This window comes from Setaria viridis, chromosome 1 (genome assembly GCF_005286985.2).
Source record: "Setaria viridis chromosome 1, Setaria_viridis_v4.0, whole genome shotgun sequence".
NCBI lineage: Eukaryota > Viridiplantae > Streptophyta > Magnoliopsida > Poales > Poaceae > Setaria > Setaria viridis.
This window is the reverse complement of record NC_048263.2, coordinates 25,895,928-25,910,222: the sequence shown is the minus strand read 5'-3', so window position 1 is coordinate 25,910,222 and position 14,295 is coordinate 25,895,928. Positions and strand designations below refer to the sequence as shown.

General features: G+C 45.4%; 1 protein-coding gene across 1 annotated transcript; it reads right to left on the bottom strand.

The window, feature by feature from the left end:
- Window positions 1-365: 365 nt before the first annotated feature.
- Window positions 366-5,086, bottom strand: LOC117866902 (mitochondrial fission protein ELM1). The gene is made up of 10 exons (XM_034751198.2): window positions 4,682-5,086; window positions 4,303-4,535; window positions 3,598-3,694; window positions 3,326-3,475; window positions 3,118-3,244; window positions 1,973-2,085; window positions 1,815-1,878; window positions 1,636-1,729; window positions 1,431-1,539; window positions 366-785 (listed from the first exon to the last, which is right to left on the bottom strand). Exons 1-10 carry the CDS (start codon window positions 4,871-4,873, stop codon window positions 687-689), a joined length of 1,278 nt encoding a protein of 425 aa, XP_034607089.1. The 5' UTR covers window positions 4,874-5,086; the 3' UTR covers window positions 366-686.
- Between the last annotated feature and the right edge of the window lie 9,209 nt (window positions 5,087-14,295).

Sequence of the window (14,295 nt, the reverse complement as noted above, 5' to 3'; positions counted from 1 at the left end):
AAATGGCTTGTATTTTGCACAGGCACAGCCTCATTCTTCCGGTCTAGCAACGGTGTCGGGCAACTGAAGCAATGCCGGTTCCAAATGGACAACTTGTTCATCCAGTGCAAACCAGCGGGACACGTGTACACTTGCGCTTTTAGTTGCAAGTTGGGACCTGCGACTGTGCATCTCTCCAGGTAGAATGCAGACAACCAGCGCCGATGGTCGGTGTGCAGCAGTTCCGGAATGCAATACAAATCCAGGACATTCGATTACCACCACCTTCCAGTAAAAAGTAGCATCAACAAAAACCGATAAGTTATGCATGTTTCATGATACAACAATTTGACCAAGTAGGGCAATGTCATAAGCATACAACACACTGCAGCAACTTCAAGTTTTCACATTCCCAACTGTACTTACTCCAATTCTTTCCAGCAGCGTCAAATTTACATGAGGCAACATGTTACCAGTTGCCAAACCAAAAACATCTCCCGGGAGCTGTGCACTCACTCAAAAATTGGGTTATAATACCACCAAAAGAGTAGGTCAGCTTTTGTACAGGCCATTCCCTGGCTATATTATTCTTCCTCTGAACAACATAAACTGAATCCATGTGAGGTTAACCAAACTGTATAAGTTACCGTATATCCAGAGACTGAAGAGAAGTTGACAGAATAATACAATGCTACTTGTGATCACTATCATCCCACTGTCCACCCTCGTTCTGCAATCACTTCACGAACACGAGTAGCTACTTCAATGGCGTCATTTAGGGGAGCGTAGCTCCAGCTATTTGAAATCTACAAGGAAAAAAGAACAGTGATACAGCTGAGCAAGTACATCCATCTGAACTTTGAGGAAATCTATGATAATAAATTACATGAAGAACTCCCAGCTATAATAAGTAGCCAGGTTGGCACTTCAATAAAACAGACTAGCTTTTGTTGATTTTGATCCTTCTACCAGCATAGGTATATCTACACAAATCTTCTATATGGTGGTGCAAGCTACAGGATGCAGTACAAACAAGTCTGTGTGCAGTAGAATTGTAATTCTCATCCAGCATAACTGATGCAGTAACTAGAGAGTTCTGATGTATTTAGATGAAATCGTGACAGTACCTATAATTGATGGCAAGAGTAAGTATACAGCATTTTCCCTGCCACAGTTGTGCTGCTGAACTCTGTGTGTGAGATGCTATTAGGTATGTGCACGAGTGCAAAAAAGGTTCAGCATTTTGGAGTAGGTATCAAAGTTGGCAAAATCAGGGATCCATAAGCCAGGTTGCACAGAAATTAAAGGAAAATATTTCGGTATTCTGTATGAAGTTAAACAATCAGCATTAAAACTTGTTTAAAATGGATATAATCAAACAGAATCTTCTTACATTATCGAGTGGGCACTCAAGACAGATTATCATTTTCTAACAATATTGACAAACTTACATCTTCCAATCCAGTGAACGGGCGCACAACCCCTCGCTCCCGCAGAGCCTTGTGAAAAGCTGAAAACTTCCATTTACAATGCTCGGTCCCGATAACATAAACAGGTTTCCTGTAGCAATTGTGATTTGAAGCTTATCACACTCATGAAACTTAACAAAAGGGTTGCAACTTGCAAGTTGTTCAAATAAAAAAAAAAACATCTTACCCTGTGCTGCATGCCTCACTTAACATACTTATCGAGTCTGCTGTTATGACAAAAGCATCACCCCAAGCAAGATGTCCCATGTGAGGGTTAGGTTCTGAAAAAAAAAAAGGTAACAAGCTCAGCAATTTGAGTAAAAAGCATAAACATGGAACAGCTTAGTGCTCGTCTTCTGGGTCTACCTTCACCTTCCCAAATATAGACCTTCGGATGTCCAGCAAATTCTTTAAATACAATATCAGAGACCTGCCAGCAGATGGTTAAACTGAAGCTTACCCACTTAAACTATAGTAAAACTGTCAGATATCCATCTCAAAAAACAAATTGCCAAATATCCTACCTTCCACGGTGTTCTCCGAGAGAATGAAATTCTGACACTCCCACAGCTATCTAGCACATTGTAAAGAGAACTTATGAGCTGCTTGGCAAGGTCTACACCATATTTGCAATTCCCTGAACATTGAAAGACAAAACACATTAAAAAGGTCATCATGTATCTGGAGTATGAAAAGCATTTGACAAATCACTCAACACAATTGGAAGCTGCATTCAAAGAACTAGATAAAGAAATTGAAACAATTGAAGGCCAATAGGTATGCAAGTTATAGAAGGGAAAAGTCCTCCAAGATAGTTCACATTGAACTCCTCCAACATAGTTGACATTACTTTGACACATATAAAGAAAACAGCATTGCATTAGCTTTCTATTCTAGCTACCAGATTCGCTCCAGGGCTAACTACACCCTGGATTGACTTGGGTATGGGTTTGCTATGGAATCTGGGAGGAAAAGTGGTGAACCATTCTTGATAACTAAGGGTTTACACTATCAATGGAATAATATTAAGAGAAATTTTCTTTCAGGCAGTGAAAGCCCTATTCCTTTTTCCGCCATCCGTTCCACTGCAGGCCTGTCTATTTTGCCCTTCTCAGCCAACTCCTCAGTTTCAGGCCATTTGATGTGGTGAAAATGGGGACATTTTCATTTCACCTGCTCAAAATGGGGTAATTTTGAGCCCTTTTGTCACTGGGAATGAATTATTCGGATCAGTGGGGCAATGGCTTACATGTGGCACTGTTCTATTGAATTGGATATAGAGCAAACATTTGGGATCTCAAATTGGTTTTATTGACATGAAGTCCAGGGTAACATTGATATATGGAATATCTGAATCAATAAACCAAATGTCACATTCTAGCAGCCAAGAAATCATTATTCTAGTACAGGTTATTAGAGATCAAATCTTTATTAGGATCATCAGACTACAGAACAAACCTATCAAATGTGACTTCAAAATGAAGGAAAAGACTCTGATCAGTAAAGGAAATAACAAATTCACTCATTATTAGCAAACATGTGTTAGGCAGGCCACACCCAACAGTATCCCTGTTTGAATGCAACAACTGACATCATTTCTAGATTTACACTGCAGCCAAGTCAAAACAGGACTATTATATGTAAAAACGTGTGCTGAAGACAGTGTTACTTGTGGGTCCGCCGATGTTAACAACAAGCAATGGCTTAGGCAAAGGGGCAAGTTCATCATGCCAGGCAATAGCAGCAAGCCTGAGTGCAGCAGAATCAGCTTGGTGTAGCGCACCAACAGTAAGAACCTGAACATTCAAATATCAGAATTAGCATGCCAAAAATGTGCAAGTTATTTTACAGCTATGAGTAATGAGAAATCAGCATACCACATTGCTCCTGGGTGGTTCCTGTGGAGTAATCCATCTCCGGAACAGGCGTGGAATTTCTTGTTGTCCACTAGCAGTTAAAGCATAGTAATCGTGGCGAGGAGTCACCACCAAATCAAACCTATCAAGGCGGGACCTGGGGTGCTGGATCTAATACGAAACAGCACATAACAAGAATTACATCAGAATTTTCAAGACAAGTAGGTTTATTTTGTGGATCTACTGTATTAGCAGATAATAGTGAAAGTCAGCAGATTAGGTTTGAATACTACCTGAATGACAAACACATTATCTGAAGCCAATTTCCTTATCAAGCTTGAGTATGATATGGTGTCCCAGCCACATGCAACAACTAATGTTGGACCTTCCCTGGAATAAGAATTAATGGCCATGATGTCATGTTCACATCTTATCATAATATTTAGAAGCCAGTAGGACTGCCTAATTCTGAGAACATTACAAAACCTGACAATCCGACCAAAAGCAAGGAACATGTTTAGGCAAGAACTTAGATATTCTACATGGATATGCGCTACAGCCACAGAAAATATAAAGTGTATTCTACAAAATGATCCACCAAATAAATGTTATTCAAATGATCATAAACAAAATTTCCTCATATGACATGATCTTTCCTTGAAGCACAATTCACATATTACATATTTAGATACAGAAGGTGAATGCAAGAAGGTAAATGAATGTTATTCAAATGATGACAAGACATCAGTAGCTCCAAAGACAATAAACAAATCGATATGCCAAAAGGCCATTATAATGCAATAAATAAGGTAATTCCTGGGATTCCAGTTGGCTGTAACTTCTAATTGCCAATCATACTAATTCCAGTTGGGCAAACACTCATGAACTAGTCAATTATTTCACATTTCAGTGAACCATGACCAATGGTTTAAAGAAGCTAGATTCCAGTATAAGTTCATAAAAGGAAGTAATTGAGTACGACAGCAATTGGGACTTACTTCTCATATGTCTCGCGAGCCACAGTCACAATCTTCTTGACGTCAGGTTCCAGAATTGTAGACAACCCAACTGAACTGCTATTCAGGACACGATACGGCTTCCTCCCCTGAACCACTATCGTGAACCTCGTGTTGCGGAAGAACTGCCTGAGCACTTGGTCTATAAACTTGTGCAGGGAAATGGGGAGAAAGTGCAGCCACTCGTTGATCCCTCCTCTCGGCCTCGTGACACGCTGCAAGCCAATCCCCAGGAGCAAAATTAAGCCCCCAAAAAAACTACTAAATTCTGCAACGGCCGAACAACAGAACGGGAAATGCGTGGAACGGAAATGGTGGGTGCTGGGAGGAGTAAACGAGAGGGCAGGGAGGGGGAACTGACGTAGAGGGTGAGGTTGTCGGCGAGGCCGAGGGCGCGGGCGAGGCCGAGGCACTGGTTCTCGGCGCCGGGGGAGCCGTTGCCGATGAGGACGGCGCGGCGGACGACTTTGGCGCCGCTGCCGCCGCCGGAGAAGATCTCGGGCGTCTCCATGCCGTCGACGCCCGGCGGCTCGGGCAGCCGGATCGGCCGCATCGGCCTAGGGTTTTGCGGGCGGTTGGATTCGCGGCGGGAGGGGAGGAGGAATTCGCGGGGGCGGTGCCGTGGGAAGCAAGAGGGTTCGATGCGATGCGGTGGGTTGGAAGGTTTCGGTTCTGGAAGGTCTGAACTCGAACCGGTCGAGAAGGTGGCGTGGCTTCGTGTGTTCGTGGGTGGCCCTCTGCTCTTCCAGGGCCTCGGCGCCTCGCAGTGACAGGGGATGAGGTGTCGGCTGTGGCTCCCTTGCTGTCTTGCACGCCAAGATGAACAACTCGGCTCGGACCATCAAGACGAGGTTTATTTTTTAAAAAAAATGCACAGTTTCATGACACAGGTACTAAAATTGAGAATTAGATAACTATGTCGGCTGGATTTCACGGTGACAAAATTTCTCACAAATGATAAAACTTCCTCTCCTTTCCTTTATAATAATCTTGCCATGTCAGCAAAATTGTTGATGTGACATGTTATTTAATAATTATGAAACTTTTAATGAAACGTCCACTGACGTTAGAAGAGGAAATTTTACTAATGCTTCTTAATTCTTTGGTCACCACCAGTGAGCATGGACATATCGATGCTTAAATGTTTCGCTGATGGTTTGATCACTTGCTCGCCGCATAGTATGCGGTAATTTTGGTTAGAAGAAAGCAAATATAATTATAAGATAAAGTGAGCAGGAAGAAAGAAAGAAAGGATCGCCAGAATCGATTAGAAAGATAAAAAGAAGAGGGGCTTTTCCAAAAGAAAACCAATTATATACAGCGTGGCATCTTAATTAGTACAAACTGTTACCTGAGGATCATTTTTTTCAATATGAAAGGTCAAATTTTACGGAGTACACAATACAATTTTTTTTTGTACTCCATAGGTTAAATGAACTGTTCTTTAATTTCTAGATGCACAAAAGTGACAACCCAACTAACATAAATGAGTACAAAGCACAAATCTGTTTATTGAGTAAAATGGCAGTTTTTAAGTTATATATGGCCTGATGCACAAAAGTGAAACTAATTAGCACCAAAGGTGATGATTGGTATAATATTGACCTCGAGTGCGCCACATGAATTTTACATTGACTACAATGGGTTGATCGCAAGTTTTGTGATGGAATTTTAGCACATAACATGCCCTTGAGTTGAAGATGAGCACACAAACAAAATGGTTTGTTTAGCAGAGTGATCCATATATTTTGGAGTTTGTATGACAAACAAAAATGGTTTGAACCTCTGTGTTAAATAAAAAATAAGAGCAAAAAAGCTCAATTACACTCCGTGATTTTTTTTAAAGCGGGTGAGGATCAACTCAAAAAAGATTATTGGAGTTAAGTTCTACCAAAAAGGTCTACATATACACATCTTACAACATATGCTCATAGTACTGATTGAAAATAAGAAAACATTGAATGACGTAAACATTCATCGAAGTAATGAGTTTCAATCACTAAAGGTTTATCATAGGAATTGTGCACTAATTTATATGGAAATTACAAAAATTTAACTAATTCCCGCATGGGTCGAGAAAAGAATTTTTAAGTAGTAAAATTTTCTCCTATTTTCTAGTTTTCTCTTTCGTTCTGACTTATGCTATTTATATGTAATATATAATACTCTTAAGACAAAACCACACCTAGAAGTTCTTAAAAAATACTCTAATTACATATTGATGCATATTACATTAGTGAATGATCACGACCACGTAAACCTTTAAATTGGTTATGACGGGTTCCTGCACCAGGGGTACCCCTGGCGCATGAAAAGACCAAGGGCTCAATAGTGAGAAGCATATCGAAGGCAGCCCATGCGACATCGCGACCCACCTCCCGACCTCCCTTGATCGGGAGTTGAAGACAATGATTCGCCGCTCCAACTGGCTTGGGGATGGGGCTTGCAAGGGGCCCACAGCGCCCCGCCTACCCCTTGACTAAGGGCGACGATGCCGTACCAGGAGCATTAAATGCGAGACGTGGCCCTCCTGACTATCCCACGTCAGGACGTGACACGGCGAAGGGAGCCGACCCTTAGCCAGGGGTCCAAAGGGTAAGGTTACACCCTTCGGACCGCCCAGGACAACCTGTGGGACAAGGCCATGCGGTCCGTACTCGCTCATGCACCTCGGCGTCATCATCACCCTCCCCATCATAGTGACTCGTCCCGGTCAAGGCCAGGCCACCACGCAAAGTCTAGTACGGGCCCACAGGCGAGGTGGGATCCGGGGTCAGGCGTCACGACGTTGAGTGGCCGTGAGCACGCTGAAGATCTCCGACCGATTCTGTAAGTTCCGTTTATCGAGTAACATCTAAGCTTTAACTTCAGGCGCATCGCTGTCGTTTCGTTTAGATTTATTCACTAGTTATCGATATTTACTAGAATTGTAGGTTTCATCTATTATTCTAGTTTTATCACCAGTTATCCAGCTTGAAATTTGAACTATCGGCTTTGTTATTGTTATCTTTCGTTCGTTATTATCACATAGCCGATTAGATCTATTTCAAGTGTTGTTTTTGTAGCTTTGTCTAGTTTACTCTAAGAAGTTCTCTTTACAATCGCTACGTGATTGTCGGCTGTATTATAGCCGATTACTTTTTTTATAGCAAATCGGCCGATTCGCTGATGCACTCCTCGAGATCGGAATTTTAGCCGACCAGAACCCCTGGAATTTGACACGTTTTCTTCCTTGCCAATCAATAGGTCAGATTGGCTGGCACGCCACGTGAACCGCACCAGGGCGATCACCCGAATAGGAGTTAAGCAGATTCTCCCGGGTTGTGTGTCCGACGCTCAGGGTCAATCGGCTGACTTTTAGCGCCAACACACTTTTGGCACGCCCAGTGGGACCATTCAACCTCTAACATGTCAAAAGCTGCCAAAATCTCCGAAGACAACGTCATCAAAGTGATGGAAGCAGACATCAAGGACGACCAGAAAGAAGAGTTGGAAAAGCAGATAGAGTAATACCGGAAAACATGCCTCCAATTTTTCAGTCGTACCAGAAGGCGGGAGACCATCAAGAAAGGTCCTTTCCCAACCTCCCGCCAGATCACCATCGCTGAGGACTCGGGCAAGATGTCCAATATGGTTCAGCAGTCCGTCTACCAGGCCTTCATCGATCAATCCCCGGTGATGGCTAACACGGTATACAATGTCGTCATCAGTTCCTTGGCCAATGGCGTATCTCAAGGATATCAGGGGCCAGCATACGCCCCGCCCATTACGGCCCCAGTCAGGAGCTCTCCAAGCGCATCTCACTCGGCTCCTCAGCTGATGCCAACTCAACATGGAGGACACAATGCTTCATTGCCTTTGATCCATCTAGGATATAACGGTGCGCCATGCTTTCAGACACAAGCGTCACCTCAACCTGCTCAGATTTCCTCCACGCAATCATTGCCATCAAACTCAGTGCCTTGGGGGGCACCATCGATAGCAGTCGTTCTAGATCAATCGCCTGGCTATGGAGGCTCTCCAAATCACGCACCATTCCAATCGGCCATCTGACCGACGGTTCCACAGTATCAGCCTGCTACGTCAGAAATCGGCAGGGGGGCAGACACTGCTGAGGGCTCCGAGGTGCAGCGCCGATGATACTGTATGATGAGATGGTCGGTTCGCTGCGCCACCAAATGTCAACCGCTCAGCCGGCCACGTTACCGCAGAATCCGCCGCACGCTTTTATTCGTCACCCAGTCATCCCGCCGCCAATCCACCAACACGTGCCAATTCCCCAACCAGTAGTTCATCAGCAGCAAGTAGACTGGGCGGCAAGGATAACGGAGGTGATTAGATCAGTTCGGGTTAAAGCTGAAGGTACAAACTTACACGTACAAAACACCATACCCGCCTACCTACGATCTACTGCCATTTCCCCATCGGTACAAAGTTCCCGACTTCACCAAGTTTTCGTGGCTAGATGACACCTCAACTGTGGAGCACGTAAACAGATTCATCATCCAATGCGGGGAGGCGACTACACAGGATGCTCTACAGGTGCGTCTGTTCTCATCGTCCCTGTCCGGGTCGGCTTTCCAGTGGTTCACTACGCTACCGCCTAATTCCATAGTTACTTGGACCGACCTGGAGAAGCAGTTCCATAAATACTTCTACGCGGGAGTCCATGAGATAAAGCTCTCAGATCTGACCAGCCTCAAGCAAAGGAGCGACGAGCCAGTGTCCAATTATGTGCAGAGGTTCAGTGAAGTCAGAAACAAGTGGTACACCCTAGTCCTGACCGACGCGCAGCTGGCCGATATTGCCTTCCAAGGCCTCCTGCCATACATCAAAGAGAAGTACGCTTCCCAGGAGTTCGAGAGCCTGAGTCAAATCGTTCACCGATTGGCCGGACAAGAAGTGCGCCCTTTTGATCAGTGGAGAAAATTTTCAGAAGAAGGTAGCGTACTTAGAGGGATCTGAATCTGAGGAGGAAGCGGAAATCGGCCTAGCAGAATGGGTTAAAGGAAAGAAGCCGATATCGTGTCCTTTTGGGAAAAAGGAACCGAAGGCATTCGGTTTTGACACCTCAAAGGCCGACAAAATTTTTGACTTACTTCTCCAAGAGGGGCAGATCAAACTATTACCCTATCATACGATCCCATCGACCGAGCAGCTAAAAAAGATGAAGTATTGCAAGTGGCACAATGCCACATCCCACGACACAAACGAGTGCAAGATCTTCCGTCAGCAGATACAATCAGCCATCGAGCCAGGTAGGCTCAAGTTCGAGGTCCCAGCAAAGCCAGCTAAGCCAATGAAGATTGATCAGCATCCTTTTCCCACTAACATGGTTGATGCGGGAAGAAACGCGCTTCAAACCAAGGTGCTGACATCGGAATCGGCTAAAAAGAGTGGCGCTGTGGACCCCAAAAATCAGGCTTCTGTGGAAGATGTCAAGGGGAAGCGACGAGTTGACGACGATGGTGAAGGATCGGACAGGCCGCGCAGACCTATTACCTCCCAATTTCTGCTCGACAAATATCAGCGGTAGCAGCAAAGTTCGAGACATCATGAAGAAACAATACGACGACACGAAAATCATTGGCGATGCCCATTCTTCATCCATTGCTAGGAAAATAACCTTAGATTGCCATCGGCCGATAATTGCCCGGAGTGCAGCTGTCCATATCGCAATAATCGCTCGTTCAGGAGGTCTCGCTTCAGGGACAGAGGATCACAGCCAATCAGCAGAAACTGGCGCGAGCAAGAGAATCGGCGCCTCTTAGTGCGTGATCGGCTAGGGGCAGAGTTGACCGATATGATCGGCCAAGGGACAGACACGAGCAATATGATAGGCCAGGGGGCAGATCTGACCAACACGACCGACCAGGGGGCAGAGTCAGCGCACACGATCGGCTAGAAGAAATGGCCGATGCTCGGGTGTCAGATGAAAATCCCTTAGGACGAGAACCAGACTGGGAATGTGCCAAACCGCTGGCCAAACCGGTGAACCCCAGGTGGTGCCCTAACGGATTGACCAAATCCCAGAAATGAAGAATCCAACGCCTGCGCCAATGGGAGCAACAGGAAGAAGAGCAGAAGCAGATGGTGGATAAGAAGGATGATAGGTCTCGAGTCTGGCACCCCAAAAGAAACAACAATGAGGAAGATGGGAGCCAGGAATCGGCAGATAACGTCAGCATGGTGTTCATCTTGTCGATGGAGTTCATGGCTCCCGCCGATTGGTATGACACAACGAAGATGGAGGAACAGATGGCGCAATTGGCTTTGGAGCTAATGACAGCCACATTTGAGAAACCCGAAGATGAAAAATGACAACACCTCAAGGCACTGTTCCTGAAAGGGCACGTCAACGGTCGGCCCGTCACCAGGCTACTAGTAGATGGAGGCGCTGCAGTCAACATCATGCCGTACGCCATGTTCTGAAAGCTGGGTAAGAGCGACGAGGATCTAACCAGGACGGACATGATGCTCAAGGACTTCGAGGGTAATGTGTCTCCCGCACGTGGGGCGCTCTGCGTCGACCTCACCATCGGCAGTAAGACCCTTCCTACTACTTTCTTTATTATTAATGGCAAAGGGTCCTACAATATGTTACTTGGTCGCGATTGGATACACGCAAACTGCCGTGTCCCGTCTACAATGCATCAATGCCTCGTACAATGGGTCGGCGACAACATCAAAATAGTCACCGCTGATTCCGCCTACAGTGTTGCTGTGGCCGATACGCAACAGTTGAGCTGCGAACACGTCAAGTGCATATCCGGAAGAACTTGGGACACCGATTTTCTGAAAGTGTCCGATTTTGGCCTACAGCCGATCCGAGCAGTCGGCTCTGAAGATTCAGAATAGATGGATCATTTCGTCCGAGAAGATGGGAAGCTGGGGCACGGGTTCACGTCGGCCGATTCATTAGAGATGATAGATCTAGGTGATGGCACCAAACCGAGGCCGATGTACATCAGTGCTAACTTGGATCCCGAATATAAGTGTAAATTGACAAATTTATTGAAAGAATTTAAAGATTATTTTGCCTGGGAATATCATGAAATGCCTGGTCTAGACCGGTCTATTGTTGAACACCGGTTTCCTATAAAGCCGGGATATCGGCCATACCAACAACCCGCATGACGATGCAATCCTAAAATTCTACCGGACATAAAGGCCGAGATTACAAGACTGATCGAAGCGAAATTTATTCGGCAATGCCGTTACGCTGAGTGGATCTCTAATATTGTACCCGTATACAAGAAGAACGGAAAGCTGCGCGTATGCATTGACTTCGGGAACCTTAATCAGGCTACGCCGATGGATGGGTATCCAATGCCGACAGCCGATGTATTGATAGATGCCGCCACAGGACATAAAGTCATCAGTTTTATGGATGGTAATGCTGTGTACAATCAAATATTAATAGCCGTAGAAGACATCTTGAAAACGGCCTTCAGGTGTCCGGGCCACCTCAGTTTATTCGAGTGGATAGTAATGACCTTCGGATTAAAGAACGCCGGCGCCACATATCAACGAGCTATGAATTACATCTTCCGCAAACTCATTGGCGTCCTGGTGGAAATCTACATTGACGATATCGTAGTCAAATTAAAAGGGCATCAAGAGCATCTGGCCGATCTGCGAGAAGTATTGGAGTGTACAAGAAAGCATGGATTGAAAATGAACCCGAACAAATGTGCATTCGGCGTATCGGCCGGGCAATTTCTGGGATTCATGGTTCACGAGCGCGGGATAGAAGTCAACCGGAAAATCATAGCAGCCATCAACAAGGTTGTAGCCCCACAGAACAAAACCGAGTTGCAATCCCTAATCGGCAAAGTTAACTTTATCAGAAAATTTATATCCAACTTGTCCGGGCGTATTCAAGACTTCACGCCGTTATTGAAATTAAAGCCCGACCAAGAATTTGTGTGAGGAGAGGAACAGCAAAAAGCACTGGAAGACATCAAGCAATATCTAGTCTCACCACCTGTACTGGTCCCACCACAAGCTGACAAGCCGTTCAGACTGTACCTATCGGTTGACGAGCGGGCCATCGGATTGGCGCTAGTGCAGGAGTTCGAAGGAAAGGAACAGGTAATATATTATGTTAGCAGAAAACTTCTGGACGCAGAAACAAGATATTCCCCGGTAGAACGGCTATGCCTATGTCTTTATTTCTCATGCACCAAGCTCAGTCACTACCTGTTATCGGCAGAATGCATAGTCGTATGGAAGGATGACGTGGTAAAGTACATGTTGTCATTACCGATTTTGAAAGGACGAATTGGAAAATGGATCCTGGCTCTGTCAGAGTTTGACTTGAGGTACGAATCGGCCAAAGCTGTCAAGGGCCAAGTCATGGCCGATTTCGTGGCCCAGCACTACGGACCAGAAATCGCCGTCGTTGAGCCGGCTCCATGGACTCTATACTTCGATGGTTCGTCATGTGGCGCCGGATCGGGAATCGGCATCGTTCTCATGTTGCCTCGGGGGGCAAGTTATGATTTCTCTCTGCCGATAGAAGCTTCCGCGACCAATAATTAGGCGGAATACCGAGCTGTCCTAAAAGGCATTCAATTATTGAGAGAGATCAAAGCCGACACCATGGAGATTTTTGGGGATTCCATGCTCATCGTAGACCAGCTGACGGGAAGATCGGAATGTAAAGATGATGTCATGAGTATTTACTACGAAGATTGTCTCCAACTTTTAAAAGAATTCAAGACTGCAGTTATTGAGCATATTCCCAGAAATTATAATGAAGAGGCCAAAAGGCTTGCCCAACACGTGTCCGGGTATCGGCCGATTCAGGGCGCCATGACTTTGGAACTCGCGGTCGACGATTGGCGAAAGGAGATCGCTGATTACTTAAGGGATCCGTCCAAGAAAGTGGATCGGCGAGTGCATTTTCAAGCCACAAAGTATGTACTACTCGATGATGAGTTATTTTACCGAGCGATTGATGGAGTTCTGCTCAAGTGCCTGGGGACGGAAGAAGCAAAGATCCTGATGGGAGAGATCCATGAAGGCGTGTGCGGAGCTCACCAATCAGCTCATAAAATGAAGTGGATGATTAGGAATAACGGATATTACTGGCCGACGATACTCGAAGACTGCTTCAAATATTATAAAGGGTGTCAAGACTGTCAGAAGTTTGGCAACATACAACGTGCGCCGGCATCGGCTATGAACCCGATAATTAAACCATGGCCGTTCAGGGGTTGGGGAATAGACCTCATCGGACAGATTTATCCTCCATCAAGTAAGGGGCATAAGTTCATATTGGTAGCCACTGACTACTTTACCAAATGGGTGGAGACAATCCCATTAAAGGCCGTGACATCGGCCGCCATGGTCGATTTCGTAAGGGACCACATTGTTTATCGTTTCGGTATTCCTCAAACCATCACAACCGACCAAGGGACGATGTTCACTTTGGAAGAATTTGAGGAGTTCACTGCCAATATGGGAATCAAGTTACTGATTCTTCTCCATATTATGCTCAAGCTAACGGCCAAGCTGAATCATCCAATAAGGGGATAATTAAGTTGATTAAGAGGAAGATTGAGGAACAACCTAAGAAATGGCACTTGTGTCTGAACGAGACTTTATGGGCTTACAGGATGGCCTACCACGGGGCTACTAAAATATCTCCTTATCAATTGGTGTATGGTCACGAGGCAGTGCTGCCTTGGGAATTAAGGACGGGATCAAGACGCACATCGCTTCAAAATCAGTTGACGGGCGACGACTATTCCCACCTCATGAAAGGAGAGCTCGACGATCTAGCAGGTCAACGATTAAGGGCTCTGATCAGCATCGAGGAGAATAAAAAGAGGGTGGCCAGGTGGTACGACAAGAAGGTTAAAGTCAAGCAATTCTTGCAAGGAGATTTGGTATGGAAGTTAGTGCTACCGATAGGATCCAAGGATCCCAAGTTCGGTAAATGGTCGCCCACTTGGGAAGGGTCATATA

What these genes read in the sequence shown, in the direction of transcription:
- LOC117866902 (XM_034751198.2), bottom strand. Translation starts at nt 4,873, where the DNA reads ATGCGGCCGATCCGGCTGCCCGAGCCGCCGGGCGTCGACGGCATGGAG. An exon ending in CCGACAACCTCACCCTCTAC is followed by an intron (nt 4,536 to 4,681) that starts GTCAGTTCCCCC and finishes ATTGGCTTGCAG; the next exon opens with CGTGTCACGAGGCCGAGAGG. An exon ending in AACCACCCAGGAGCAATGTG is followed by an intron (nt 3,245 to 3,325) that starts GTATGCTGATTT and finishes TTGAATGTTCAG; the next exon opens with GTTCTTACTGTTGGTGCGCT.